Source organism: Cucurbita pepo, chromosome LG01 (genome assembly GCF_002806865.2).
Source record: "Cucurbita pepo subsp. pepo cultivar mu-cu-16 chromosome LG01, ASM280686v2, whole genome shotgun sequence".
NCBI lineage: Eukaryota > Viridiplantae > Streptophyta > Magnoliopsida > Cucurbitales > Cucurbitaceae > Cucurbita > Cucurbita pepo.
Genome location: NC_036638.1, coordinates 7,272,984 through 7,300,720, shown reverse-complemented (window position 1 = coordinate 7,300,720; position 27,737 = coordinate 7,272,984). Strand labels below are relative to the sequence as shown.

Below are 27,737 nucleotides of genomic sequence, written 5' to 3'. Positions count from 1 at the left end.
AATAGTTATATTCCATGAATTCAAGGCTCTGCACATCTATTTATCGATTTTCAAAACGATAAGTAAGATAACAATCTCATTAAAAAATGTACCTCAGAGTTAATTGGAACTCTGACAAAATATCATTTCGAGGAAAAACTTGGGTTCTCTAATCAATTTCGTCACCATGATTCTGAAAGGAAATGCAACCAAATTGTAGAGGACCTATCTGGTTTGTTTTATTACTGACCAAACATCTGCAGCAAAACAAGTCCCGGAAAGGTTTATGAAATTAAATTCGGAAACTTTGGCGGTTCAACTGTAATTTCCAGTCAATAGCCCCAGTAGTCGTTTCGGATTTCATCATCGAATTTCTTCCTCAGCTCAGGATGCTTCTCAAAGTATTCATCAGCAGTCATGGTGCTGATCTTTTTCTGATGAGAATAACAGGCTGTGAGAATTCGTTTCTACAAAATGGGAAATCAAATAAGCCTTTTTATCCATTACCTTCATTTCTTGAACTTCGACAATCTCCTTCTCCAACCTCTCAGACTCCTTCAGGGATTTTTCTTCAGCTTCCTTCAATTCTACCAGCTGCCACATAAACAATAAATGAAGTACCTGGCAGATAGCAACTCATAGATCTACTAAAATATAACTGGTGCTTACCAATGAATCAAATTTAGGTTTGTACTGCGGAGTCACTGTGTCTACAAACTTGGGGATCTCGATGCCTAAAAAGGAAGCAGTTCAACCAAAGTGTAATGAATGAGAAAGGCAAGTAATAATAAGGGCATTGCTTTGTTCTTCAATGGCAATGCAAAACTATGGTTAACCTGACATGGGACCTTGACGACTATATCTGGGTCTCATTCTATATGTAAGAGATATGGTAGAGGAAAAGGTAAATGTGAGACAGCCTTACTCTTTATCAAGCAAATTACATTAAGACAACAAGATTTTGGGCCTACTAGAACAAGATTTTCAGAGTCCAAATGTGTCCCAATAAAAAGAAATGTTGCAAATTTGAAGGACCATTTAAAATTTTAGTGATAGATTTGCCGATGTGCTCTAGACGCCGCGTGTAATCCAAAAATCTCAAACTATACAATGTAGTTATATGATGGTGGATTCCAAAGACTCTCAGCGAAGAAGAGTTACCTTCTGAAGACTCAAATTAGAGAAGCATAACAGGTAGCCATGTGCTAAAAAAAACCACAACATTGCCTAGTCTAAATATTGCACAGAAAAATAAGTATCAAATGCCAAGTGAATCAAAGGGCATACTGTCATAAGCCTCTTTGTACATGTCGACCAGGCGGGGTCCAATTCCCTTTCTGTAATATTCCCAGTCTATGGGCTCCGGTTCCTGCACAGAGATAAACAGTTTATAACAATGCAAATCTTGAAAGTTTTGAACCGAGTCCATAAGGCAGAAATTTTCACTANAAAAAAAAAAAAAAAAAAAAAAAAAAAAAAAAAAAAAAAAAAAAAAAAAAAAAAAAAAAAAAAAAAAGGCTTCCTCATAAGAGAGAATTTCACTCTATAAACGGCCACACAATTAAAAGCACTGCTTAGTCATTAATATGATCAACTTGTTGACTGATGGTAAAGAAAAGCACAGAATTAACAGGATCATCTTTGGCTATAACTCATAGGAGAAGTACTAACATCTTAATATTTAAGCCATGTTCCAACAATCTCAAGTGCTCTTAAACTGTATGCAATAGGTAATCCATATATGATACCAATAGTTATGATTTTCCATTTTCGTATAAAGAAGACATTGCTCAACCAAGTTAACCGGAGTCATTAAAACTTCTGCACTAATGAATCATATAACCTGTTCTTATCATCTGATGCACGTAACAGTTCTGGATCCAAATAAGTTGGAAATGTTCCCTACAACAACAAACATTTTTGTTTTCTAATTTCCAATTCTACTCTGGACATCTTCCTCAATCAAACAATAACTAAATCAACATTCACCTCTCTACAACCCACAAAAAACAAAATATTACGATTCTCAATTAGTAACATACCGAGAAATGAAGACCAAATTAAACACAGCTACAAATAATTCCGCAAAAACACAATTCAAATCAGAACAATCTCGAAACATTCAAGCCAAACAAAATCAATCCACATCAACAAAAAACCAAATAAAAAGAGAGAGATCTAAAACCATAAAAATAACAAGACAAAAAAGCGAGAATTTGAGATCTTCCACACCTGGCTAAATTTAGTCTGGAGGGCAGAGTTAACCTCCTCGAAGGCTCGGCGAAGGTTTGAGAACTCCTTACGAGCCTCATCGGAGACCAAAAGCTTGGCCATGCCATCCCAATCGATGTTCTTGGATGCTTTGAAGGTAGCATCGGACACTTTCTTAACGGTGCCGCTCATTTTCTCTGGATTTGGCAGTGAAAACTCGAAAATCAAATCAATGGGAACTGTGAGAGAGGGCAATTCGTTGTGCGCTCAGTTTGTAGCTTCGTCTAAGAGATGACTGGTTCAGAATCTTGGGCCGCTTCTTTTCCTTTGGGCCTCTCGGCCCAATTCGGCCCAATATAAAAAACCTCTTTTTTATTTTATTTTATTTTAATTTCAACGATATTATTCAATAAATTAATTTAAAGATTTTATTGAAAATATAAAAACTAAATTTTGAACCCAAAAAAAAATGTTGTGAGAGGTTGTTTGTTAATTTTTTTTTTAATTCTTATTTCTTATTTATTGTCTCGAAATATTAGAAATATAAATATTTTTTAAAAAATGGGTCAAAAAGTCAATAAAAAGATAATATTGTAATTTGTTTTAAAATTTAATAATTAAAACCCTTGATTNTTTTTTTTTTTTTTTTTCTGAAGAAATTCAAAACCGCGAAGCCTAGCGCGGTAATCTGGGTTTCTTTCCATCTCCCAGTATCTCGTTTCTTCACAGTTCCGCCATCAATTTTCCATATTCCTCTTCTAAACCTCGAATCTTCGAAATGGACCGGCAGAGAATTCCGGTCGTCTGTCCGGAGAATGAAGACCTTGCCGCCTTCATGTGGCAGAAGCGGCTAGAAATGGCGGAGACACCCAAAGGAATCTCTGATAAAGTCGATATGACTCTGTACAAAGCTTATTTCAATGTCTGCAACTCCAAGGACTCCATTAAGTCCATGAAGGATCTCTCCCAGATCAAGTACGCTTTGTATTGCCTCACTGTTTCTGTATGTTCGTGGTTTTAGAAAACTGTATCTTGNTTTTTTTTTTTTTTTTTTTTTTTTTTTTTGTTTTCTTTGGGATCTTTATACTGGATGGTAATTCTGTTTTTGTTCTGTAATGCAATGTCATGTCGCTGATTCCGCTTAGGAAACAAAGTCATGATTGAAGTTTGATTGTGTGGGATTGAAGCTGAAGTGTCTGGGTCATAACAAAGATCTTTATTAATTTCTTTTAGAAGCTATACTTCAAAAGGGACTTTTCAATAATATGCTTAATTTCGTTCGAGGATTAGCTATTTTGGTGAAAGAGTTACATTTTACTTCTTCTCATTCTTTTTAATTTAGACGAAACTATTTGCATAGTGTTTTTCATTCTTTGAATCTATTATCTCGTTAATGTGGGCTTCTGGCTTCTGCTTTCTCTTTTGAAGTATTGATGTTCTAATGCCGCAGAGGCGTAGGGAAGTGGATTCTTAAACAAGTACAAGTTTTTTTTAAGAATGGCTCTGAAGGTTCTGGACCTGAAGAAGTGGCGGGAAAAGGTACCTTACACAAGCTCCGGATTCTAACTTTTAATGGTTTTCTCGTACAAGGAGATGTTTATTGCTTTTCTTGTTGTTTGTCCTTTTTCATGTTTATTCATTTAGGTAAGAAAACAAAGGGAACCAAACGCTATGTTCCACAGAAGAATTCAGTTGCATATGCCTTATTGATTACTCTTTATAGGTACAATGGACAAATTGTAATTTGTTTTGTCGAGTTCTTATTTAAATTCATGTGTAACATACGCTTCACTATTAGGGGTACAACAAATGGGAATGAATACATGCGTAAGCAGGAGCTTATTGATGCAGCTGAAGCAAGTGGTCTTTCTAGGGTGGCAATTGCGTAAGCTAGCTCCCGCATTCTTCTTTATGCTGTACATTTTATCATTTAATGGATGGAGAGTATTTTCCCATTTCAGGCCAGAAAAAGGTAAAGGAAAACCTGGTCAATTTGGAAGCTCTACAAGGGATTGGTACAGTGGATGGAACTGCATGAAGACATTGGTATCTAGAGGATTAGTGGTGAAGTCTAGTTGCCCAGCAAAGTATGGTCTTGGCTCGGTCATAATTTTGATTATTGCCACTTTTCCCCGTTACAGTTATTTTGGAATGATTCTCTCTATATGTCATTACATCATTGTTTCTGTGGCCGCCGGTGGGTACCATCTGATTGTTTAGGACTTGATACTGATGGCTGTAGGCTGTTCTATTGCGTCGTATAAATACCATCTGACCTAAGCAAAACGTTAATATATGTGACAACACATTTTATATTCTTAACTGGTGGATATTGTACTCTCGAACCTTTTTAGATGTAGTAAGTTACTGTAAGAACAAAAATGTTACGTTATAGCTTTGTATTGAATCATTAATCAAGGAAAACGTGTATTTGGCAATATCATGTAGTTTCTCTTGCATTGACCACCGCATGTGGTAGCTTCAGCTTGCTTCACGGGCTACATTATCCTTTTCTGACATATAGAGGATTCTTTTATCTTTAGAAGCTGGACCTTGGAATAATGGCTCCGTACATATATAAATATTATGCAAGTATGGAATTGCACAACACCGAGTTATTTGGCAAAGATTGTTAACACCCTGAAAGAATAAAAATTAATCCTGCAAAGCTTTAAGGTAAACATATTATGAGACTTAACTTACACTAGAATATCACATCAATTGTGCTTAAATCTGCAACTTAAAAGTTCATGAATGCTATTAGTAGTTTTATTCAAACGGGGACATCAACTTTCATGTGGATGAAAGCAGAACTCTATACCCTCGTAATTTGTTTAAACCTTTTTGTCTTTTTTTTATAAGCCATGTTTGAATAATATTCCAGATTATGATCACTCTTTGTGTTCTATTATTTGCAAGTATATGCTAATATTTTTTGCTTTAACAGATACATGCTTACAGAGGAGGGGCAGCAAGTGGCACGTGAATGTCTTATGAGATCTGGACTGTTAAATTCAGAAAAGAACTTTGACACTATGAAAGGATCGTCTATTCTTGAATCATGCGATATATCTGATCGCAGTGCTAATCATCTTGATTCAGATGTAGAAGTGACTTCACCATCTATTTGTCGGAGTAGTCAAAATAAATCAATCGATGTTCCCCTTGAATCACTTGAGAGGGTAATTCAAAAATTTAGATGTCACCTTTTCGTCAGTGATATTCACTTAAAATTATTTAGCTTGAGAAATATGCAAATTGAGTATTCACAATTACACTCATGTATTGCTATGGCACTAGGGTTGCTCAATAGATACAACTCATTAACCATTGTTAGTTTGAACTCCATTTGCTCTTCACCAAAGCCTCAAGCCCTACCCAACTGGGCATCCCTTATGCGCAATTCACCATCTNTTTTTTTTTTTGTTTTTTTCCCCAGTTTATGCGCATGGGCTACTCTAAGCATCAAGTTCTTGATTCCTTTAAAGAAGTTTCAGAGGATAACCCGAACAAGGATATCTCATCACTTTGGCCAGCAGTCTTATGTCGCCTTCGTGAAGATCTTGTTTACGGTTTGTTCTTATAACTCTTGGTAGGAATTTAAAATATTGCCACAACATTTGATTAGTTTCTAGAAAACTAAACCAAATATGGCTTTGAGCGTTATCACCAAAATCTGGGAAAATATGGTCATAAGTTTTTGATAGCGTAAGCCTGTTTATTATTGTAACCATGAAGGATATGGAGTAATTGTTTTCCCTTTTTTTCTTCGAAAATACTGATCACTAGATTGATAAGTTGTGGATATACACAGGTCAAGTAGAAGCAGTTGGAAGGGAGAATAGGTCGACAGGTTCTAATGAGGGACATGTGCCAAAGATCGTTGTTAGTGATAATGGAGAGAGATCTTTTAACTTGAGAGCTTGCTCATCATCTGTGAGTAGATATTCTAACTCTCTCTCACCCCCTCCCCCCCCAATAAAAAGAAAAAAAGAAAAAAAGAAGAGGCTCTTTATGCAAAAGAAAGCACTTCATTAGAAAATTGGTAATCCGTCATCTTTCTGTAATGGGTATAATATTATATTATGAAGCCGTGAAGCTTATTGTACTTTGTATTTATAGAATCATTCCATCACTGAATCCCGTAAAGATGTTGTGAAAGAAAATACGAACATCTTGAGCATGCCACCTTTGAGCTTTGGTGAGAAATTTGAAGATGCTTATAGCATAGTCTTGATATTGGACGATCGAGAACAGTTTGCCAACCACAGGTCAGTAATTCTGATATATAATTTAACATATCTAAATTTTAAATTGACCATTAACAAGGTAAAAAATTGTTTTACGGCTGCTTCCCTTATACTATACTCAAAAAGATGAATCTATCATTTCTTCTTAGTCATCTACTGATGATAATTCTATGAATCCTGATTTTTATAAAGAAAATTGTTCAAACCTCCTCTATAAAGCAAGTGGGTAGTCAAAACTTATCTAAATTAGCTTCATCAAAGCCTTTAATCCCCTTTTTAGTAGCCATAAAGTTTTCTCCCCAAAAGATACTTTTTTTTATTCATGAGGTAACTTGATGAAAGACCCTACCTTTCATCTTTCTCCCTCTTGGTGTGATGACTTCGATTCTGAATTTGAAGTTGATATAACATGTCTAGATTGTCAATTTTATTTTATAGGATAAAACACATTTTTAGAATTTCAAGGTTTGAACTTTTTGAATAGAGTAGAGCTGTTGCACCTTAGTTCAATTTGCCTTTAACAAACAGTGCTCGTGTTTTGTGTATTAATCAATGGAAAGTTTGAACATTTTTGTTCCTCACCATTAATTAATGAAAATTTGTATCTTGTTCAAAAAAATGAAACAATGCTCGTATTTCTCTTGGACTTTTGGTCTATTCCCTCCTGTTTTTCACACCTAGCACAAGCCTCCTCTTAAAAAGCCGTATGGATATATTTTGTAATTTTTATTTAGGGGTATTATTACGTCGGTGATATATGTGAATGACAATATTACTAATCAAGGACTCTGGAAAGCTTGTCTTCCCTTTTATGTCACGTGCTTGCAAACTTGCAGTTGTTTGTTGAAATTTGACATTTTGTTATTCTACTTGTATTTTGATTACACTACTAAACTATGTATGTGGTGGTTTTCTAGTTCTCGGTCTAGGAGAATGATTGAGAATATCTGTAGCCAATTCAAGATCCAGATTGAGGTAATTTTGTTCTATTCTTCTGTGAAAGTTTCTTTTGCATAATGCATTGCTATGTTATTAGGTTATGGATTAAATTTGATACTTATTGTTCTCAGCAATTCAGGCATATGCCGATATTATTTTCAGCACTTTTGACCAACTTTTTGAATAGTAATGATATTATACTCGGTAATGTATGTAACAATGAATATCCAGTATTCAACATAGAACATCTTGACGACCATGTGAAACAGCTTATTAAAGTGTGTTTTAGCATTTGCACATGGTGACGTCTGTTTATTCATGTCAGCAGTTCGCCTAGTTCCATATTTACTATTTTACTTGGTTATGATTGGCTCACCCAATTTTTCTTCAGATTAGGAGGCTTCCGGTTGGTGATGGAATCTGGATAGCTCGCCATAAACATCTTGATAATGAATATGTTCTTGATTTTATTGTTGAGAGGAAAAATATTGATGATTTGCGGTGCTCAATCAGGGACAATCGCTATAGAGACCAGAAATTAAAACTTTTGGTAACTTTTTAACTAATTGATATTTTTCTTATTTCCCTCTGGTGGTAGCTGCATTCTGTCAATCTAAGAAATGTATTTTTCTCTCCTCTCCTGAATCAATTGAGGAATTTCGATATTGATATGCTATGGACTTGTTGAGAAATAGGCTTGTAGAATCTGTCACTACTTCCATTACAAAACTGGGTTTTGTTATTAATATGTTCGTTCCCGTTTCTATAGCTTTTAGATGGCAGCTCAGCACTGCTACGATTATTTCGTATTGCCACCAAGGGATTTTCTGTTAGGTTCTGTTTCATTTAGTCCAATTTTTCTGGGGACTACGTGGATGTATCATGTACAGCTCATGTTGAAAATTGACCATGCATGGTTGAAAATCGTTTGAAAATATTGGGCTAAGTTTGCTTAAATGCTAGTCCATTTGTTATTATTATCATTCGGCATGAATATTATGGGCAGAATACTGCAAGATGCAGATCCTCGCGTAGTTATTTATCTTTGTGGCTAGCTTCTTACTGATTAGTGCTTCTTGCTTCTTGTATCATTAGAGATGTGGGCTTAAAAGGATGATATATCTTGTGGAAGGTGATCCCAATTCATCTGAAGCGGCAGAAAGCATCAAAACAGCGTAAGTGTGGTTCCTCTTTTTTATTATGACAAGCATCAAGAAAAATTGGGTTCTTTGTTCCTTATGATCTTCATGAGTAAAGTGATTTAGTTACAATTATGAAATCTGAAATCCCTTTTATATTAGTGGTTACAAAACGTGGTCTCTTAGTTAAGAATGAGAGAAAAAAGATGTTATGAGTTTGATCGTGTGAGTCTGTTACATGGGTGGGGCCTGCTTAGAAAGGAATTGGTAGGCATTGGTAGGGCTAGAAAGGAAATCATGTAAATATGGTTAAATACTGTAGCATGAGAGGGGGCAGGGCAAGTTTCTCCATAGGAGTGATTAGGAAGCTGTCGAATTCTCCCTTTACTCTGTTTTTTTTTCTGACGAAGAATAATCGAAAAACGTTCGATCATATAGTTTATCCTGTACATTTTATTTCATCAGCTTTTTAGGTTGTTTTTGCATCTGATTCTCATCAAATTANAAAAAAAAAAAAAAAAAAAAAAAAAAAAAAAAAACTATGGTATGTTTTTTATGTTCTGCAGTTGCTTTACAACAGAGATTTTAGAGGGATTTGATGTGCAAAGAACCAGTGGCTTGTCAGATACACTAAAGAAGTATGGTTATCTTACTCATGCAATTACACAATACTACATATTACAGGCATCTGATGAGCGTCTTAGTCATTTTGATGTCTGTCCTCGTCTCGATGTATTTATCAAAAAGTGCCAAGAATTGGATAAGATGACGGTTAGTGATGTTTTTGCACTTCAGCTCATGCAGGTATGTTTATAAAGGAAAGCAAAGTTCATTCTTAGAATCCTATGATCATTCATAGTCTAATGGCATCTATGTATGCAGGTGCCTCAAGTTACAGAGGAGATTGCGGTCGCTGTTTTGGATTTGTACCCCACTCTTCTATCACTTGCCCGAGCATACTCTCTTTTAGTGAGTTCGATTTCCTTGTCTTTTATTTCATAAGGTTGCTTATCGTCCTTCTGATTACGCGCTTACTGGGAATTGGGATAGGTTTAAGACATATTTGTTATATATAGGTGAAGGAATTAAGTTCCCATCTACTACTCAAAACCATATAATTGACAAAAACTGTTAATCTACGAACATAAGACAGAGAGTACTTTTGGACAAGTCATATTTAGCGAAGCTTGAGGTTAGCAATCACTTTTGGGTGTGTTTGGGACTCACGGCTGCATAAACCCTGTTTCATGAGCTTAGGCTTACGAAACCCACCTTTTAATATTACATACAAATATCCATAAATTATTATACCCACAAAATAAGTAAAATTTCACAACCCAAAATATCTTTAATTCATTCCTTATACAACGAAAACACATATTATTGAAAACGTGAGCTAATAAGAGAAGCGTGTGTATTTTAAAGTAATTTCTTATTGTTTTCTAATGAAAAACTAGGACGATAATGTCACCCAACAAGAAGAGATGTTAAGGAGACAGAGCAACAATTTGATCAATGCAGCTGCTAGCCGGAATATTTTTCATTTGGTATGGGGTAGTGGGAAATAGTTCGCATATATCCTCAATAAACTGGCTTTTGATGGCTATGAGCTTCATAGTTACTGCTGTAAGTATGCTTATTATTTATTTTAAATGCCATGTTCATATGCTATAGTTTTCTCAGGGTTGTTTGTGACTGTACCATTTGACGAAGCTAAATAGGCTTGCTTAGTTTCTGGTTTGAGAAGTGTGTCTCTAGCTAGTGAATAGTTTTAGTTTCATTACTGGGATAAAGCTACATCGCTCTCCCCGATATAAATTTGGTTAAACCGTTGAACTTTGCTCTTTGTTTCAAATTATCACTGTAGTTGATCTTTCATAAACGTTTCAAAAGTACTCTTAAAATAGAAATACTATAGAATTTCATACTTAAAAGTTACATTTGGGGATTTCAAAGCCAAAGCTCATGATATTGATGGTGATGATACCCACAATTTAAGGATTTGAATGCCTTTTAACTTTCTTCTTCTTTTTGTGGCCATTTTTTTTTTAATTTTATTTATTCTCTTCAGGTTTTGTTCTTCCAGTTTCTAAGCTCACCATTGTTGTACATGGAGCTCTATTACTTATGGGGTTCAGTTTTTTTTTGTTATCTAAATAATATGTTTTTTTTTTCTTTCTTAAAAGAGTAGTTTTTTTCGTTTTTTTCAATGAATAAAATAATTATGTTTTTTTTAATATATTAAAAAATTAGCGTAAACAAATAAATAAGAACTATGAGGCTTGATACAAATACAATTTTATATCTAATATGTGAGATCCTACATCGATTGAAGAGAGAAACGAGTGCTAGCAAAAGATCCAAAGGTGGATAGATTGTGAGATCTTATATCGATTGGAGGAAAGAGTGGAACCCAACAAAGGCCTTTTAAAATTTTTAAGGGGAAGTTGAAGAAATCTAAAATAAATTTTGATTAACAATAATGCAAAAATATAAAATAAAAGAAAATAAATTTCCTAGAAAAACAACTTCAACCTTGCTCATTTTCTTTTCAAAAATTTTCATTTATTTTTGGAGTATTAAAATGTTGATTTCCTATTGTAATTATTATCAATATATATTTAAAATATTTACTTTTAAATTTTTAATGAATAATTTGTATTAAAAAAATGTAAAATATCATAATAAATCCATTAATATTTTGTAAATAAAAATATAATAAACATTTCTTTTGCGGTAACCGCCCACACCAATCCCATCTCTGATTTTTTTTTTTCCGTCTCTTTGATACTTCCTCTCTGTCGTTGCCGATCGCCGATCGCTGCCACGCCTCGACTGCACTTTTCTTTCTCTTCTTCTTTATCTCACTCTCTGCTGCAACCTCACGCCGCCACGCCAACCCGGTGCTCTCTCCTTGTTGCGGCGCCCCCTTCTCCACCAATTTCAATCTATCCTACTTGCCGTCCGCTCCATCTCTCAGTTATCCGTATCAGCACGCACGGCTGACGGCGCGGCCTTGTTTTCGCCCAACGCTTTCAGCTCTTTTTCTCGCGGTAATCAGTTTATTGCTTTCTCTAGTTCTCTCCCTGTGTACATTGAATTCAATCTACACAATGGAACCTGTATAAAAAGATTGATAATGCATGCCCGTTTGATACTAAGATACTCAGTGGACATGAATTGTTGATGTTTAGACGTTAACAGAAATGCTATCCTACGGTTGGTTATTTTGATTTAATAGCTGATAGTATCTTTAGCATTTATGACGTGGTTGGAGAACCCATTTTGACCCTTAGAAATTAGTAGATGTGAATTAAATTGGAATTTTGCATGTTGAGTACCGACCTTAGGCTGGAAACTGAATAATAGGAATGATGCCCAATGCTCTAGGTGTTCTTGCTTGGTTGTAATTCATCAATTTCACGGCTGGTGGTCCGTTCTGACATAGAATCTGAGTCTGGGTTTTAGAAATTGATTGAGAAGAAGTTTTGTTTGTGATGGATTGATGATATAAATGGTTTATGATTAGCTCAGGTTTTGGAATACGGATTTAGCTAGATAAGTGAATCTGGCGATGTTCATAATTTTGATTTGGGTATCCCACCTCTCTTCCTCTCCTTCTCTTCGTACAATTGATCTTTCCGCATTTCGGTTATTGGGGTGTTTAAGCTTTCTTTGAGCAAAATTGGGGCTTTAATTTGTTGTTCTAATTCTAGTTTTATGAAAAGATAATGACATGGGAGATTGTTGATGGGCGAAGATGTTTTGCTGACACAGATGTTGTAATAGAATTGCCAATCGTTTAGTTCTAATATGACCATTGGTGTATGAAATGCTTATCTGTTTTTGTGGAATTGAGTGTATAGGCTCAATGCTTCTAATAATTGGTTTTGTCGAGAACCATTCGTTTATTTTTTTCCCCTCTATGTTGAGATAATTTAAGTAACTGATTATTCTTTGAAATTGAATTCACAATAAAGTTTTCTTTTATTCGTTGCTGAAGATTAAAATCGGCCTAATTCTGATAGATGGAGGGTACCATTGCTGAAGAACTTTATTCCGAGAGTTTACAGTCAACAAAATCAAAATTGGCTGATATGTCATTATCTGATTACAGACAAAATCGGCCATCAGGTATTACTATTTTTTCAATAATGCCTTAGTACATATAAAAGGGAACCCCACTAGAGGGAGGTGCTCCAGTTAAGTAAAACAATACTCAAAAGAATAGTTACCAAAGATTCTTGTCACCGATGCCCACAGAAACGTATAATCTAGCAAGGGACCATACATCACAAATTATGCCTAAAAAACGCTGTCATAACTTGACCTACGTTTGTAGGATTATATGAATCAGGGTCTGGTTGCAGGTTCTGCTGTGAATGACTCGTGTGAAGATGATGGATCTTTATGGGGTGGTTCGGATGAAGGCTTGGAGGAAACATCTGATCTGGATAGGGAGTGGCATAGAAGACACGACCAATTTCATACGGTAACAGATTAACTATTCTATTTATCTTTTTCTTTAATAAATGGTTTCACAAGAGAGGATTTAAATGGATTTCATGCTCCTTTTTCACTCTTGAATATCGTTTAGATTGGATACCGTGATGGTTTAATTGCTGGGAAAGAAGCTGCATCTCAAGAGGGATTTAATGTTGGCTTCAAGCAGTCAGTCTCTATCGGATATAAGTTGGGTCTTGTCAGAGGTGTTAGCAGGTTAGGAGAGAATAAATTTCCTATCATTTTACACATGCATGAATTCATACGTATCTCTTGAAGTTTGTGTCAGCAAGAATTTTGTTATTTTCTTTTTATTTTAACGTGAAAGAACACTGGGTTGTTGTAATTGAACAGTTATATTATATTGCTCCTATGTTCTAAAATATGTGTTACTTGAGTACAGCTGACATTTCAAAAAGTCTGTCAAATTTTTAGTCCTTCGGGCTCGTTTGAAATGATTCATTTTTGCACTTAGAAAGTCATTTCAAGTCGGCCCTACATGATGTTGCATTCTGTATTGTTAAGAGAGCCCGTCAAGTATGACATGCAAAGAGGTGTAGGGTAGTATTTATGAAACCACATCTGTCTCGCAGTCCCTGTGCAGCACGCATAGGGTTTCTCCAGGACCTGATTTAAGTCAGCCTCATATGTCGTGCAACAAGTGTCAAGTTGGTAACCTGCATTGCCTTTTTCACCCTCTTTCTTATTTCTTTCCTTTGAATTTCAGTCTAAGCCCATGTCGTCGTTCCTTTGGTGAGGATTGAGCTATTGCTGCACCTAGCAAAATTATGCATATAATTAGATGTTAAATCATAATTTAGGTGGGCGATTTGAAATGCGAATTCTTAGTCGAATAGTTTGTTTGATAGGCTGTTTTCTTTGCGACTTATGGAAAATTTTGGCTGAACAGAAATAGGAGAGTCGTAGTGAAAAAGGAAAGTTATTGGAGGAGTTGGGACTGACCAAGTTTAATATCTCTTTTGATCTTCTGTGTCATTAAGGCCTTCAGCAATTATGTTTCTCGTTGTTTTGAATTGGAGCATCCTTTTGTTATTCTTTCTTTAATGTTTCTTTTTATATTTTGCTTTTTTGTATTGCCTTCGTGCTGTTCTCAATGAGAGTTGTTCTTTTCATGGAAAAAAGGCCATTGGTCCATTGTTCTTGGTAATACTGCCTTCTACTGAATGTTTTCGTTTTCATCTTCTGAAGTGTGCTTGCTTCCCTTCCTGATGACTTGAAAGAGAAGCTAGTAGGGATTGAAGAAAACAGAAGTAAATTCCAAAGCTTGTATGAATCTGTGAACTCTCTTTCGACAGCAGATGCACTTAGGCTATTCCACAACGATATTATGGCACAACACACGAAAGAAGAATGCGTCGATGCAAATACGAGTTCGCAAACAATAGATTTGTTGAAGCAAAATTCAGATAACAGTCGTCTAGGAAAGTTCTATGGAGAGCTTCAAGCACTGTTGCCCACATCACCTGCTCTGAATCTTCATTTACATGAAGAACAGTAGATTCAATGCAACTTTTGTAGGTTCAGCATTTGTTATGTTGAAATTTTGGGTATTGATCTCTTCTGTCAGTTATGTATAATATTTACATTTGGGAATTTCCATATTCTCCTTTAATCCCGAACCAACCAACTCAAAGGAAAGTTTTGAAATCGATATGCTCTAAAATTTTATATTAGGTTGATTCTATACGGTTTTCGAGTTTTTGGATGTATATAATTTTTAATCTAAATGCCTTGTTCTTGAACAAGGTTAGTAGACCGAATTTTTTGCATGCCTGGTGTGATGATGTATTTGTTGCCTTGTTACTAGTATGTTCGGCTAAAAATGGAGAGTCGATGATTTTTACATTTGAAAATAGTAGACTTGCGATTGTGCGGCACTTGCATCTCAGCAACAAGTGACATATGCTCGAGCCTCTGGTCCCGGTTCAAGAATAAAGTTTTAGAAAACAGGTAGAGAGATTTTAAAAGCAAGATTTGAGAAATTAAAATTTGAGAAATTAAAATTTGTGTTATATGGGAATGTAAGCAAAAGACAACGACAACAACTTGCTACATATAACAATCGGATAGGTTTTCTCTAACATGTTTAGTAATGGTCGGGTAGGTTTTTTCTAACACGTTTAGTGATGGTTATAAAGCTCTTATTTAATGCAAATAAGACCCGTATTCTTTATCAAATTATTGATTTTAATCTAAAATAATTTTAGTGAGTTGATTTTGTGATAATTTTAAATGAGATAAAGTGAAAATATTCATGAGAAGAGAGTCTAAGTTCAAATATAAAATATTTAGATTTAAATTCATATAAATTATAATTTGAATTTTTAATTAATACAATAAAAAGTTGACAATATAATTGGATTTTTTTCAATAATAAAAGAAAGAGCATGTAATTGAGGAAATTCTATTGAAAATTTCACCAATTTTCGCGTTCCAAAAGTCTTGGGATTGGAAGTATAAGGTATAAGACGATCACCCGCCCTGGTCGGGTGACGGTCATTTACGCCGACGCCGGCGACTCTTCTCTCAATCAGTAAATTTCGACCGCCACGGTGAAGATTTTCCTCGTTCATCGACTCCGGCCAGTGACCAGGCCGTTTACATCGACTCTGCTGCTCCTTTGAAACCCAGCCCCCGAGGTTTATCCCTCAGTAAGTCCATCCCTCTAGCTAAAACCCTGCACCAATTTTGCGAACTCTGGAACCCTAGACCTCCTTCCTCCGCCGTAGAAGTTAAGGTTTCCAACCACTTACAATGCCGAAGGTGTATGGAACTGGTGTTTACGATTTCAAGCGCCACAGAGTGGCGGAGTACCCAGTTGAGTCCAATGAGGTCGACGACAAGCCCGTGGAGTCTTTGCCTGGTGCGACACTGCCAAACACTATAACGCTAGATGAGATTCAGCGAGACCGGCTGACGAAGATTGCGACGGCGAACTGGTCGAAAGTAAGCGACCCTTCGAAGCCTGAGAAACCCTTCGATCCAGAGTTAGTAAAGAAGATTTATGAGACGGAGCTTTCGGTTAAAGAAGGGCGGAAGACCGTGCCTCTGCAGAGGGTGATGATTTTAGAGGTCAGTCAGTACTTGGAAAACTATTTGTGGCCTAATTTTGACCCGGAGACTGCGACGTTCGAGCATGTAATGTCGATGATTCTCATGGTTAATGAAAAGGTAATTATTCTGTGAGAGAAAGCTTTCTGGAATTCATTAACTGATCTCATTAGCATTTCTCCGTTTAAATGTACTTCTCGTTGTGTTGTAATGGAAATCTGTAAAGCATTTAGCCGGAAATGCGAAGTTGCATGCTAATTCGAAATTCCGTAGTGTTGCAATAAGCTTTGCACGGTAATTCGTGGTTTCTGGTAGATGCTCCTTTGGAAGAAGGAGAAAAAGAAAAAACCTCCATTTCCCCCCTTTTATATTGATGTGCGTTCAGGCACAATTTTATTAATTTTATGAAAAACTGAAGTGAATATCGTAAGAGCTCATCCAGAAAGAACCTTACCATTCTTTTATTGTTGTCATTAGGTTATAATTTATTGAAACAGTATATTATTGTTTGTTTCTTACAGATTGTAATTTAATCTTGGTAGTTTCGAGAGAATGTAGCAGCTTGGGTATGTTTTTATGATCGGAAAGACATCTTTAAGGGGTTTCTTGAGAGGGTTCTTCGACTGAAGGAGGTTAGTTTTCTTTTGATTGACTTGTTTGGTATGCCGTACTTGTGAAAATTGATCCATTGATAATTTTAGCTGAAAGATTATCATCCTTTATTTTTATACTTCATTCTTGATTTATGACATTGATATATTTGTGTGTGTTTCATTGAGAAACCATTGTCATCCAAAAGAATGTAAATTCAATGAGCTATATAAAAATAGAAGCCGATCCAGGGAATTGAGCTACCAAAAGCTGAAAATTATAGGAAAAGTCTCTAGCCGCTTGCGGTTAGAAATAGAGAAAATTAGGAAAAGATTTAGTTACTACGATCCAAATAGATTGGAGTATTTTTTTTCTCATGTTTTTTAGAGGCTTGAAATCCGGAGGAAAGTAAGCTTCTTTACTTAGCTCATAGTCTAGGGAAGGACTTGTTCTCCTATTGTCTTGTAGAGAAAGAAACTCAATTCTCGTTCTTGGCCTGAATTGGTGTGTTTTGTCTAGTGTCTAAGCAGAAATTGGGAACGTTTTTTTTGTTTGTAAACATCATGGATAACACATCCCTTTTGTAAATTTCAATCATCAATGAAATTGTCTCATATAAAAAGGTATACATATATATATTTTGCGGTTGTGCCTTTTATTTCCAAAATATGGTGTTGCATGGGCAGAGCTTTAATGTGTTGCAATGGTTGAAGAAGAAGATAGCCACCTACTAGCTTTCTCAGTTGTTCTCATGTTTCGCTAGTTTGGGTTGTTTTTGCTGTTCTTTTTTGCTACTATCGGTAGTTTTTTAGTTCAAGAATATGACTTATCCTCTTTTCTTTTCTTTTTTTGTTAATTGTTTTTCTATTAACAGAATTGTCCTGCTTCTGATGAGAACCATTTTAAGTAGGACGAGTTCTCTCTTTACTTTATGCCATTGATTGGGTATTCCGTTCTATTGTATCTTCGAGATTCTGCTTAAATTATTTCTCTTCCCTATTGTAAGTCCCAAAGTTGTACTTTTCATGTCATCATATGAATGTCTTTTTTTTTGTAATAATATAGACCAGATATTACTTTATTTTTGTTTAGACCTTAATTTATCAGTTTTTTTTAATCTGAAAATGTAACTACTTCTATTATGATGTAGGGAAGAGAAATAAGCATTGCGGAGAAGACAAATTATCTTGTTTTTATGATTAATGCCTTTCAGGTATATGGCATGTTTATTTCAATTTAATTTTGAACAATTACTTGCTGTTTTACCAAAGGCTACCTTTCATTACAGTACCCAAATAACCTTAGTTTTGTGATGAGAAGGATGACCATATAATCTCNAAAAAAAAAAAAAAAAAAAAAAAAAAAAAAAAAAAAAAAAAGAAGAGACCATATAAGAATTGCTCAATTATATCTTTAATTTTATGAGAATTGAAAGTCTCAAGAATACTAAGAACGCTAATCCAAGCAAAAAGGCAATCGACAAACTAATGATCGGTAATATCTAATATGGCAATCTTCCTTGCATCTAATACACAAAATAGGAGAAGTCGAAAAACTGAATTTGGACTTAATCTGTTGTGTTTACTGTTTACAAATTACAGCTCATAATGCAAGAGTATATAATGAGTTTTTTCCCTCCAAATTGCTTTGGAAAGCATAGGGCCTGTTTATGCATGTCAATTAATTTACCTTTAATGAAATGAAATAAGCTAGTAGTCAATAATTTTTCTAGGCTGGTGATCGTGCTTCTGCCAACATCTCCCTGTATTGTTCTTCTTTTATATCTTGTTGATTTTTGAAAACTAACTTCTGCAGAGCTTGGAGGATGAGATTGTCAGTGAGACTGTATTGAGAATAGCAGGCCTGCAGTCTTGGCACAGTTTATCTTATGGCCGTTTTCAGGTATGACATGTGCTCTGTTGCTAATCTTTTCTTGCCTTTGGAATGTGTAACAACAATTTTCTCTACCATTAATCTGCAGATGGAGCTTTGCCTTAATACTGATATAATAAAGAAATGGAAAAGGATGATTAAGAGAGAGGCTAAAGAGTTTATTAAACGAGGGGAAGTTTATGATCCACTGTCAACTCTTGAAGTGAAGTTTTTAAGAAACCTCATTGAAGAGTTCCTGGAGGTTGCCTGTCTCTCTCATTTAGATTATTTTTGTAATTTTTGTGCAAAATCTTGACTATTATTTCTCTTATCTTTGGGAACCAGGTTTTGGATGGTGAAGTGTTCCCTCAAAGTAACTCAGGTGATGAAAATGATCAATTTGTTGCCAATGGATTGATAGATGGAGACAATGCTTGCATTTTGTATTGCGAGAGGTTCATGGAGTTTCTGATTGACCTTTTAAGTCAACTCCCTACAAGGAGGTATACTTAACTGCTGTGTCCATGATATTACATCCTTTGTTTGAATTTAAATCTTGATAAATGGAATTTTTCATAGTTTAATTTTTGATGGATCTATGTGCAGTAGGTCTTAATATTATTTGACCAGTTATGAAATGATAATTTATCCTCTCTCTCTCTCTCTCTCTCTCTCTCTCTCTCTCGCCTGAGATCCGTTAGCCTTCTGCTGTTGTTGTTGGATTTCTCTCTATTATAGTTGACCTTCAATAGCTTTCCTTTTGCCCAAAAGTTGTTAATTTTATTTAAGTTTTATTTTCCCCCAATTTGCTGGTGAATAAACTACATAAATGGACTCTATGCGTATTGTGGTAGTTATCTCTGCATAGTGATTTTTTTATTTTCTTCATTTTGTTTGTTTTGATGAGAAACAAGAAATCTATTAGAGAGGGCCAAACCAAGGGCCACAAAAAACAACCTAAGGGTGAGGGTAGAGAGAACCCCGGCCAAAATCTAATGAATGAGTGCCTTCCAATTGCATATTGGATTTGTTTTGTTGATCTACTTAAATTGATTGTTGGGGCACTTGCTTTAGTTACATTTTCATGATGATTTTTTTTAAATGTTTATTCTTTTAATCATGTTTGTCTCTTTTGTACCCTTGTTGGACCATTCAGATTCCTTCGACCTCTTGTTGCTGATGTTGCTGTTGTTGCCAAATGTCATTTAAGTGCTCTTTACAAACATGAAAAAGGTAAACTTTTTGCTCAGCTGGTTGATCTGCTGCAGTTCTACGAAGGATTTGAGATCAATGATCATGTTGGAACACAGTTGACGGATGATGAGGTTCTCCAATCTCATTATGACCGTGTCCAATCTTTTCAGCTTCTTGCATTTAAGAAGATTCCAAAGGTTAGTTTCTAAGTTGATTCAGAAGCAAAAAGGATGTTTAGCCGTGCAAATGTATGTTTCATTTATTCCTTTCCATCGTAAACAAATAATACAATGATGACTAAAACAATAGTTGCCAAGGTACAAGAGGGTATGACTTCTAAAGTGCAATGAAGTAAAAGGCATATTTAATTTTTTATTATTATTCTTTTTACTAATTCTGTTTTTGATACTTCTAATTTAATTTTTAGGTATGGCTAATGTATTTATCACTCTCTTCCTTTTTTTTTTTTAGCTGCGGGAACTCGCATTGGCCAATGTTGGTTCAATTCATAAACGCGTTGACCTTGCCAAGAAACTATCTGTGCTTTCTCTTCCAGAGCTGAAAGATTTGGTTTGCTCTAAGGTCTGTGAAATACCTGACTCTTAACTGCTATTATTCTGGGATGATAAAAATATAAAATTGAATGATGAGTTGATCGTTTTGTTCATATTTCCGATTTATCAGAAAGAAGGAACTTATCAACTTCAATATCGCTATTGTTGGACACATTTCATAGTTTTTCTATACTTATTTTCAGATAGGGACACCCCCCAACCTAGGGTAAGGATTAATAAAAATGGCGTATGATTAGGGAACTGTGATCAATCCTGCATGAAAATGTAATGGAACAGAAAGAACTTTCCCTTTGTCTATTATACAATAGTTCAAAGCTAGGAAAAAGACTTGCATATCGTTTCTCATTTCGTTATGAAGTGTGCAATTGATCTTTTGAAACTAGAATCATGTAGTGTGAAGGCAATATTCAGGTTATATATATTGTTAGGAATTCTGTTTGGGTAGAGGTTAGAAATTTTTTAGGATACTGGAGGTATATTACTCTTGAGTCGAGGTCTGTAGTAGATGGTTACAAATAGAGGGATAGATGTACGTGAACGATGGTGCTTAATAGTTCAGCTTGTTTATTCGAGGGTTGGTTTCAAGCTCCTCTAAATTCTTGGGGGCAGTTTTTTGTATTTCCTTGTTCTACAAATTTGTTTCTATCACGTTATTGTCAACTTTTTTTTCTTTGGGAGAGAACCAGACTTTTTTCCCAAAAACAATAGGATATACAAAACAGAGGACAGGGCATTCATTCGATGGCCAAAGGCGCTTATGTAAAGCTACTTAAATTGGTAAAATCCAAGAAAGATGTATAAAATACAGAAGTTCTTAAAGGAAAAGGTGGATTAGAAGCTATAGATCTTCCTAAATGGAAAGACCATCTGTAGTCACTTCATTTTCCCTGAAAGAATATAAGATTCACGGAAATTATGAAACGTACCATAGAGAACTCTTTTATTTTCTTCTCACCCTCATTTGTTTTTTCACTTATCTCTCATTTGGTTTGCTTTATGTGACAGTTTGCTGCCAGCTTCTAATAACAAATAATTTTAAGCTCCTTTTTGGCTAAAATTTTGTGTTGCTTATGCAGCTCAAGTTAGTGTCAAAAGAAGATCCTTGGTCGGATAGAGTTGATTTTTTGATTGAGGTTGTCGTTTCCTTTTTCGAGAAGCAACAGTCTCAAAAGGAAGCCATTAATGCACTTCCACTATACCCAAATGAGGAGATTATGTGGGATGAGAGTGTTGTGCCAAGCATTAATTATTCGGGGGAAGGTTGCTTGGCACTTCCAAAGTTAAATTTACAGTTTTTAACGCTCCATGACTATCTTCTGAGAAATTTCAATCTCTTCCGCCTGGAATCAACTTATGAGATCCGTGAAGACATTCAGGAAGCTGTACCCCATCTCCTTGCCTACATTAATAATGAGGGACAAACTGCTTTCCGTGGCTGGTCAAGAATGGCTGTGCCTATTAAAGAATTCAAGATTACTGAGGTAAAGCAGCCAAATATTGGGGAAGTCAAGCCTTCATCTGTAACGGCAGATGTCACTTTTAGCATTTCTAGCTATAGAGCCCAAATAAGATCTGAATGGAATGCTCTGAAGGAGCACGATGTTTTATTTTTACTTTCTATTAGTCCTTCATTTGAGCCTCTAAGTTCAGAGGAAGCTGCCAAGGCTAGTGTTCCTCAACGTCTTGGCCTTCAGTGTGTACGTGGATGTGAAATTATTGAGATTCGTGATGAAGAGGGAACTCTGATGAATGACTTTACTGGAAGAATTAAACCGGATGAGTGGAAGCCTCCTAAAGGGGAATTGAGAACTGTAACTATTGCTTTAGATACAGCACAGTACCATATGGATGTCAGTGCTATTGCAGAGAAGGGTACAGAAGATGTTTATGGGACGTTTAATGTCTTGATGAGGAGGAAACCGAAGGAAAATAATTTTAAAGCTATTCTGGAATCTATCAGGGATCTTATGAATGAATACTGTATAGTTCCTGATTGGTTGCATAATATACTTCTTGGTTATGGGAATCCTTCTGCTGCTCAATGGTCTAACATGCCAGATCTTTTGGAAACAGTAGACTTTAAAGATACATTTCTTGATGCCGATCATTTGAAAGAATGTTTTCCAGATTATCAGGTTAAACTTTTTTCTACTTTTTATTTAAAATGATTTCTTAAATTAGTGAATTAATATCCTTGCCTCTGGTGTATATTATCAAAAGTATCCGAGTCTAAATGTATATGTTCATTTGTTCAGGTCTGTTTTACAAATTCAGATGGTGAGGAGATTTTGCACCCAAGTTCCCCTTTCCGTATTAGGCTTCCTAGAGTTCTTAGAGGTAGCAATCATGCCCTCCCCGAGAATAAGAAGTCTTCAGGCATTTCAAAGGATGATGTAAACATGATGGATTGTGCTGAGAAGGAGAAGCTTATAGTTGAGGCGTATACTCCTCCTGACCCGGGTCCTTATCCTCAAGATCAGCCAAAACAGAACTCTGTCAGATTTACTCCAACACAGGTTCTTTTTCAACTTTTTGCTCATCCTGTTTTTGCTCTCCTTTTTTCATGCAAAACTATTTTGACAGCTGTGAAGTGTAAGACTGTTGAAAAATTCTATTTTCTTGGATTTGAGCAACCAATCAATTATATGGCTTTCAATATTGTTGCTACCTGCAAAAGAAAGAAACAAAATTATTTTTTATCAAGATTATTGAAGAATGAAGATTATTCAATTTCTTAGATAAGATTTCTGTTTCAAATATGCTCCCACATAAGCCTTGGAGGAACTCCTTTGATCTTTTAGGAGCTGCAAACTAATAGTTAAATATGGCATAGACCTTCCTCCATGAAACTGAAAAACAGACTACTCAGCAATTCTTTGGAAAAATCTACATCATCTAAGGCTTAAATATCTGTACAAGTTTCTCCCTTAGACTTCAGAGAAATAATAGGAATTTTAGGGAGGTCCAGAATTCGGGTGAGGTTTGGGAATTCGCAAGTTTAATGCTTCTTTGTGGACAGCGGTCACTAGACATTTTTGTAATTATGGTCTTAGTTTTGTTCTTTTTTATTGGAATCCCTTTTTATAGCTAGCATGGGGCTCTTGTTAATTTTTGGCCTGTATTTCTGTATGCCCTTGTATTCTTTTATTTTATTTATTTATTTATTTTTTTTTTATTTTTATTTTTTTTTTTTAATGAAAGTTTAGNAAAAAAAAAAAAAAAAAAAAAAAAAAAAAAAAAAAAAGCACATTTAAGAAAATGATAAGGACTAGTACTTAAAACTGGATTTCCAATCTGTACATATCACAATGAGTTCATAGCTGGCTCTTTCATGAAATAGACTTTTCACTAATATATGGGAAAAAATGGGATTCTACCCAATCATTCCTGCAAGAAACTACTCCATATATTTGCATTAGTCGTGGTCGAACTGTAAGACTTGGAAAGTGGAACTCAAATTATAAGTCATTTTGCATTACATTTCTTTAAACAAAGTTATTTATTTTTTTGATGTGCATTTAATTTTCCTGTCCTTGTGCCGATTTTATTTCAGGAATAGGGAAACTTGGTGTTATGGAATGCATAATATACACATGGACATCGTTTCTATTAGAAAAGTTGGTGGAACTCTCTATTTGAATTATGAGACTAACCTTGTTTACTTCTTTTTAACTATAGGTTGGAGCAATCATCTCTGGTGTTCAACCTGGATTAACCATGGTTGTTGGCCCCCCTGGTACTGGAAAGACTGACACAGCTGTTCAAGTTCTAAATGTTCTTTATCACAATTGTCCATCACAGAGAACATTGATAATCACTCACTCAAATCAAGCTCTGAATGACCTATTCGAGAAAATAATGGAGGTAAATGAAGAAAACTGAACTGTTACTATCTTATAATTAATTAGGTCACGCCCTGTGTGTGAATGAGTGTGAATGTGTGTGGGCACTACGGTGTTTATTTTTGTATACAGTTCATAATTTAAGCTATCATGGCGCATATACTTTTGAATCATATATTTATATATGTATGTATATACTTTTTCTGACCTCGCTAATGATCTCAGAGAGATGTTCCTGCCCGCTATCTGCTTCGCCTTGGTCAAGGTGAACAAGAGTTAGCTACTGATCTTGATTTCAGCCGGCAAGGGCGTGTCAATTCGATGCTTGTGCGAAGGTTGGAATTGCTAAGTGAAGTGGAGAGGCTGGCAAGATCTCTCCAACTCCCTGAAGACGTTGGATATACTTGTGAAACTGCTGGATACTTTTGGTTACTGCATGTGTACTCACGCTGGGAGCAATTCATAGCCGCCTGTGCTGGAAATGAGGATAAATCAAATTTTGTCCAAGAGAGATTTCCCTTCAAGGATTTTTTCTCAAATTCACCAAATCCAGTTTTCACAGGTGAATCTTTTGATAAAGATATGCGGGCAGCTAAGGGGTGCTTTCGTCATCTTAAGACAATGTTTCAGGAGCTTGAAGAGTGTAGGGCTTTTGAATTACTCAAGTCTACAGCTGATCGTGCAAACTACTTGATGACTAAGCAGGCAAAGATTGTTGCAATGACATGCACTCATGCTGCCCTAAAGAGGAAAGATTTTCTTCGGTTAGGCTTCAAGTATGATAATTTGCTAATGGAAGAAAGTGCACAAATATTAGAAATTGAAACTTTCATACCAATGTTACTTCAGAGGCAGGAAGATGGTTATGCACGTCTCAAACGCTGCATTTTGATTGGTGATCACCATCAGTTGCCGCCAGTTGTGAAGAATATGGCTTTTCAAAAGTATAGCCATATGGATCAAAGTTTGTTTACAAGGTTTGTCAGATTGGGTATTCCTTATATCGAACTCAATGCTCAAGGTCGTGCCAGACCAAGTATAGCCAAGCTTTATAACTGGAGATATAAAGAATTGGGAGATCTTCCTTATTTGAAAGAGGCAGCAAGCTTTCATAGAGCAAATGCTGGGTTCTCATATGATTATCAGCTAGTGGATGTGCCGGACTACCAAGGTAGGGGTGAGACTGCCCCTTCTCCTTGGTTTTATCAGAACGAGGGGGAAGCTGAATACGTTGTTAGTGTGTATATTTATATGCGTTTACTTGGGTACCCTGCAAATAAGATATCCATCTTGACAACTTACAATGGGCAGAAGCTTCTAATCCGAGATGTTATTAATCGTAGATGTGTACCATACAACTTCATTGGTGCCCCTAGCAAGGTATCTCCAAAATGGTTCATTTTATTCAAGCAATTACATTATTTGTTGCTTATCGATTCTGAATTTTTTAATCAATGGAGTCAGTATCCTTGTACACATCTTTTTTAGTTTTCTCAATTGTTTAGTTACTACACAAACATTTGTTGTTGGTCTTTTGAATTGATGGTTTAACAAAACAGTCTAGGACGTGGATAAACTACCGTTTCTTCACCTGTCATCTTATTTTTTGAAGTTTAGGGTTCTTCCAAGACAAAAAAAAAAAAAAAAAGCACTCCGATGGGTACCCTTGAGTCTTCTCTTTGTTACAATCTCTATTGGTGTAAACGTATGGCTCCTTTTAACAACTGCAGCCTAAACTCTCTTTTGAACTAGTTGGAGAAACCATTTGTATTTCCTTTGTATGTGCTCATCCTTTGAATCATTTCATTTAATATTCATGGGACTGAGCAAGTGCCTTGCGTTCCTTACGTTTGCATACATCTAACCTTAACTTTGCTTCCTACATATCTGTAATCACTTAATTAACAGATCTTGTTTGATATTTGAATCTAGGTGACGACAGTTGATAAATTTCAAGGTCAGCAGAATGATTACATATTACTGTCTCTAGTTCGAACCCGCTTTGTGGGGCATCTTCGTGATGTTAGAAGATTGATTGTGGCCATGTCTCGTGCTCGACTTGGTTTGTATGTATTCTGCCGCCGGTCTCTGTTTGAACAATGTTATGAACTACAGCCAACATTTCAACTTCTGCTTCAGAGGCCTGACCGACTTGCTCTCAACTTGAATGAGATAACATCTTACACAGAACGTAATGTTGCAGACACTGGTCCTGTTTACCATGTGAGTGGTAGCGAGGAGATGGCCAGCATTCTGGAACAGCTTTATCAGGTATTATCACAAACTTATCGCTTGTTTCAAATAGCTTTTGAAAAAAATGTTCTTTAATTGAAATTAATTTTCTTATCAGCACCTCTGGAAGAACTAATTATATAAAGTGGGTTTAGTAAAAAGCTTATTTTGAGTTATTTAGATCATCAAATGTGATTTTTTTTGTGTTCTTATGTAATTTGTGTGTTAGTCATGCGGATTGCTGAACTTTTTCCCTGCAGATTCGGATCAGCAGCCACCCATATGATGGGTATATCACACATCCGGGCGATGACATACAGCAAAATGATGTTCCTGCGCAAAATGATATGGATACAGAGCAAGCCAATAATGATAGTGTTTCAGACATCACCGTGGAAACTTCAAAGACCGATGGCCTTGCAAATGGTACAAATGGTACAAATGGAGATTCTTCAATTGAAAATGGTTCAACTGGGAATGAAGATAACGACACTAAAAAATACGGTGGGCCGAAGGAGGAGCCTATGCTCGAGGATAGTTCGACTAAGAACGAGGATAATGAGACTGATAAAGATGATGGAAATACTATGCTGCAGGAAAGAACAACTACAATGGAAGAATAATTTGGTTTGTTACCTCATTGACGTAATTGGTTTCTGAAATTTGAAAACTACGATTGACACAACGACGACAACAACGCTGTCTCAACTGCCCGATGACATTAGCAATTTTAGAGAAGAGGACTAAACACTGATAAACTTGTAGGCGATCAAAGATTCAAGACGAGTGAGTTTCGAGCTGATCAGTCACTCTCCATCTTGTCATCCGAAAGGCATATCTTCGGTAGAAACACGGTTTTGCAAGGCTGCAAGAGATCGCTCGACAGACCGTCCTCAGGGAAAGAAGCCAAACTGATTTTGTGATTGAATCTCATTTCTAGGTGTGCTCAATATTGCGGGTATTCTGTGGAATTGGATTGTATATTTAAAAGCCTTTCATGGTCAGTAGTTTCAAAGTTTTTGATTTTGTAAAAGCGTAGCTTTGAGGGTTAAATGAGTAGTAGAGATTATAATTATAATATAATTTCCACATAATTGATGCAAGAAATAATTATAATATTCATGACGAAAAATTAGTGATTTAAATTATAAATTTAGTTTTTAAAATTTTAAAATTTGATATTTATGTATATTTTGACCTTTCAACTTTAAAAATAAAAAATTCTGCCTCAAAATTAAAATTTTTAAAATTTATGAATTTATTAGATATAAAATTTAATTTTTTATATAATAAATCTTAATTTTTTTTAAAAAAAATCGAATTTAAGCGAATTCTATA

General features: G+C 35.5%; 4 protein-coding genes across 7 annotated transcripts; 3 read left to right on the top strand and 1 right to left on the bottom strand.

Moving 5' to 3' along the window:
- Positions 1-39: 39 nt before the first annotated feature.
- On the bottom strand, positions 40-2,454 carry LOC111778624 (ATP synthase subunit d, mitochondrial-like). The gene is made up of 5 exons (XM_023658557.1): positions 2,212-2,454; positions 1,267-1,348; positions 649-713; positions 487-573; positions 40-413 (listed from the first exon to the last, which is right to left on the bottom strand). Exons 1-5 carry the CDS (start codon positions 2,380-2,382, stop codon positions 312-314), a joined length of 507 nt encoding a protein of 168 aa, XP_023514325.1. The 5' UTR covers positions 2,383-2,454; the 3' UTR covers positions 40-311.
- A 383-nt stretch (positions 2,455-2,837) lies between these two features.
- LOC111778613 (crossover junction endonuclease MUS81) lies at positions 2,838-10,200 on the top strand. 2 transcript variants are annotated; one of them, XR_002812582.1, is made up of 15 exons: positions 2,838-3,165; positions 3,641-3,729; positions 3,835-3,913; positions 3,989-4,075; positions 4,152-4,277; positions 5,138-5,372; positions 5,630-5,762; positions 6,005-6,126; positions 6,313-6,461; positions 7,358-7,415; positions 7,771-7,929; positions 8,475-8,554; positions 9,203-9,322; positions 9,401-9,487; positions 9,976-10,071. XR_002812582.1 is itself a non-coding variant. In XM_023658544.1 (15 exons), the coding sequence occupies exons 1-15, from the start codon at positions 2,969-2,971 to the stop codon at positions 10,084-10,086; spliced, it is 1,950 nt and encodes a 649-aa protein (XP_023514312.1). In that variant the 5' UTR covers positions 2,838-2,968; the 3' UTR covers positions 10,087-10,200. The 2 variants fall into 2 exon arrangements, 1 of the variants encoding a protein (XP_023514312.1); XM_023658544.1 differs by having other exon boundaries at positions 9,085-9,322; positions 9,976-10,200.
- Positions 10,201-11,249: 1,049 nt separating this feature from the next.
- On the top strand, positions 11,250-14,715 carry LOC111778596. Of its 3 annotated transcripts, XM_023658514.1 has the most exons (6): positions 11,250-11,571; positions 12,053-12,113; positions 12,547-12,652; positions 12,889-13,010; positions 13,116-13,237; positions 14,231-14,715. In XM_023658514.1, the coding sequence occupies exons 2-6, from the start codon at positions 12,093-12,095 to the stop codon at positions 14,538-14,540; spliced, it is 681 nt and encodes a 226-aa protein (XP_023514282.1). In that variant the 5' UTR covers positions 11,250-11,571; positions 12,053-12,092; the 3' UTR covers positions 14,541-14,715. The 3 variants fall into 3 exon arrangements, with proteins under 3 accessions (XP_023514282.1, XP_023514300.1, XP_023514291.1); XM_023658532.1 differs by lacking the exon at positions 12,053-12,113 and having other exon boundaries at positions 11,251-11,571; XM_023658523.1 differs by lacking the exon at positions 12,053-12,113 and having other exon boundaries at positions 11,251-11,571; positions 12,522-12,652.
- A 730-nt stretch (positions 14,716-15,445) lies between these two features.
- LOC111778577 (intron-binding protein aquarius-like) lies at positions 15,446-27,489 on the top strand. The gene is made up of 14 exons (XM_023658490.1): positions 15,446-16,213; positions 16,636-16,725; positions 17,835-17,897; positions 18,500-18,586; positions 18,666-18,818; positions 18,902-19,059; positions 19,713-19,947; positions 20,222-20,332; positions 21,402-22,460; positions 22,581-22,841; positions 24,004-24,189; positions 24,393-25,547; positions 26,100-26,438; positions 26,660-27,489. The coding sequence occupies exons 1-14, from the start codon at positions 15,797-15,799 to the stop codon at positions 27,020-27,022; spliced, it is 4,677 nt and encodes a 1,558-aa protein (XP_023514258.1). The 5' UTR covers positions 15,446-15,796; the 3' UTR covers positions 27,023-27,489.
- Positions 27,490-27,737: the final 248 nt, after the last annotated feature.

Excerpts from the sequence above, each read along its gene's own strand:
- LOC111778624 (XM_023658557.1), bottom strand. The coding sequence starts at position 2,382 with ATGAGCGGCACCGTTAAGAAAGTGTCCGATGCTACCTTCAAAGCATCC. Across the intron at positions 1,349-2,211 it reads TCCAGACTAAATTTAGCCAG|GAACCGGAGCCCATAGACTG; the intron begins GTGTGGAAGATC and ends ATCTCTGTGCAG. Across the intron at positions 414-486 it reads TCGAAGTTCAAGAAATGAAG|AAAAAGATCAGCACCATGAC; the intron begins GTAATGGATAAA and ends TATTCTCATCAG.
- LOC111778613 (XM_023658544.1), top strand. The coding sequence starts at position 2,969 with ATGGACCGGCAGAGAATTCCGGTCGTCTGTCCGGAGAATGAAGACCTT. Across the intron at positions 3,166-3,640 it reads AAGGATCTCTCCCAGATCAA|AGGCGTAGGGAAGTGGATTC; the intron begins GTACGCTTTGTA and ends CTAATGCCGCAG. Across the intron at positions 5,763-6,004 it reads TCGTGAAGATCTTGTTTACG|GTCAAGTAGAAGCAGTTGGA; the intron begins GTTTGTTCTTAT and ends GGATATACACAG.
- LOC111778596 (XM_023658514.1), top strand. The coding sequence starts at position 12,093 with ATGTTCATAATTTTGATTTGG. Across the intron at positions 12,114-12,546 it reads TGTTCATAATTTTGATTTGG|ATGGAGGGTACCATTGCTGA; the intron begins GTATCCCACCTC and ends TAATTCTGATAG. Across the intron at positions 12,653-12,888 it reads CAGACAAAATCGGCCATCAG|GTTCTGCTGTGAATGACTCG; the intron begins GTATTACTATTT and ends GTCTGGTTGCAG.
- LOC111778577 (XM_023658490.1), top strand. The coding sequence starts at position 15,797 with ATGCCGAAGGTGTATGGAACTGGTGTTTACGATTTCAAGCGCCACAGA. Across the intron at positions 19,060-19,712 it reads AGTCAACTCCCTACAAGGAG|ATTCCTTCGACCTCTTGTTG; the intron begins GTATACTTAACT and ends TGGACCATTCAG. Across the intron at positions 19,948-20,221 it reads CATTTAAGAAGATTCCAAAG|CTGCGGGAACTCGCATTGGC; the intron begins GTTAGTTTCTAA and ends TTTTTTTTTTAG.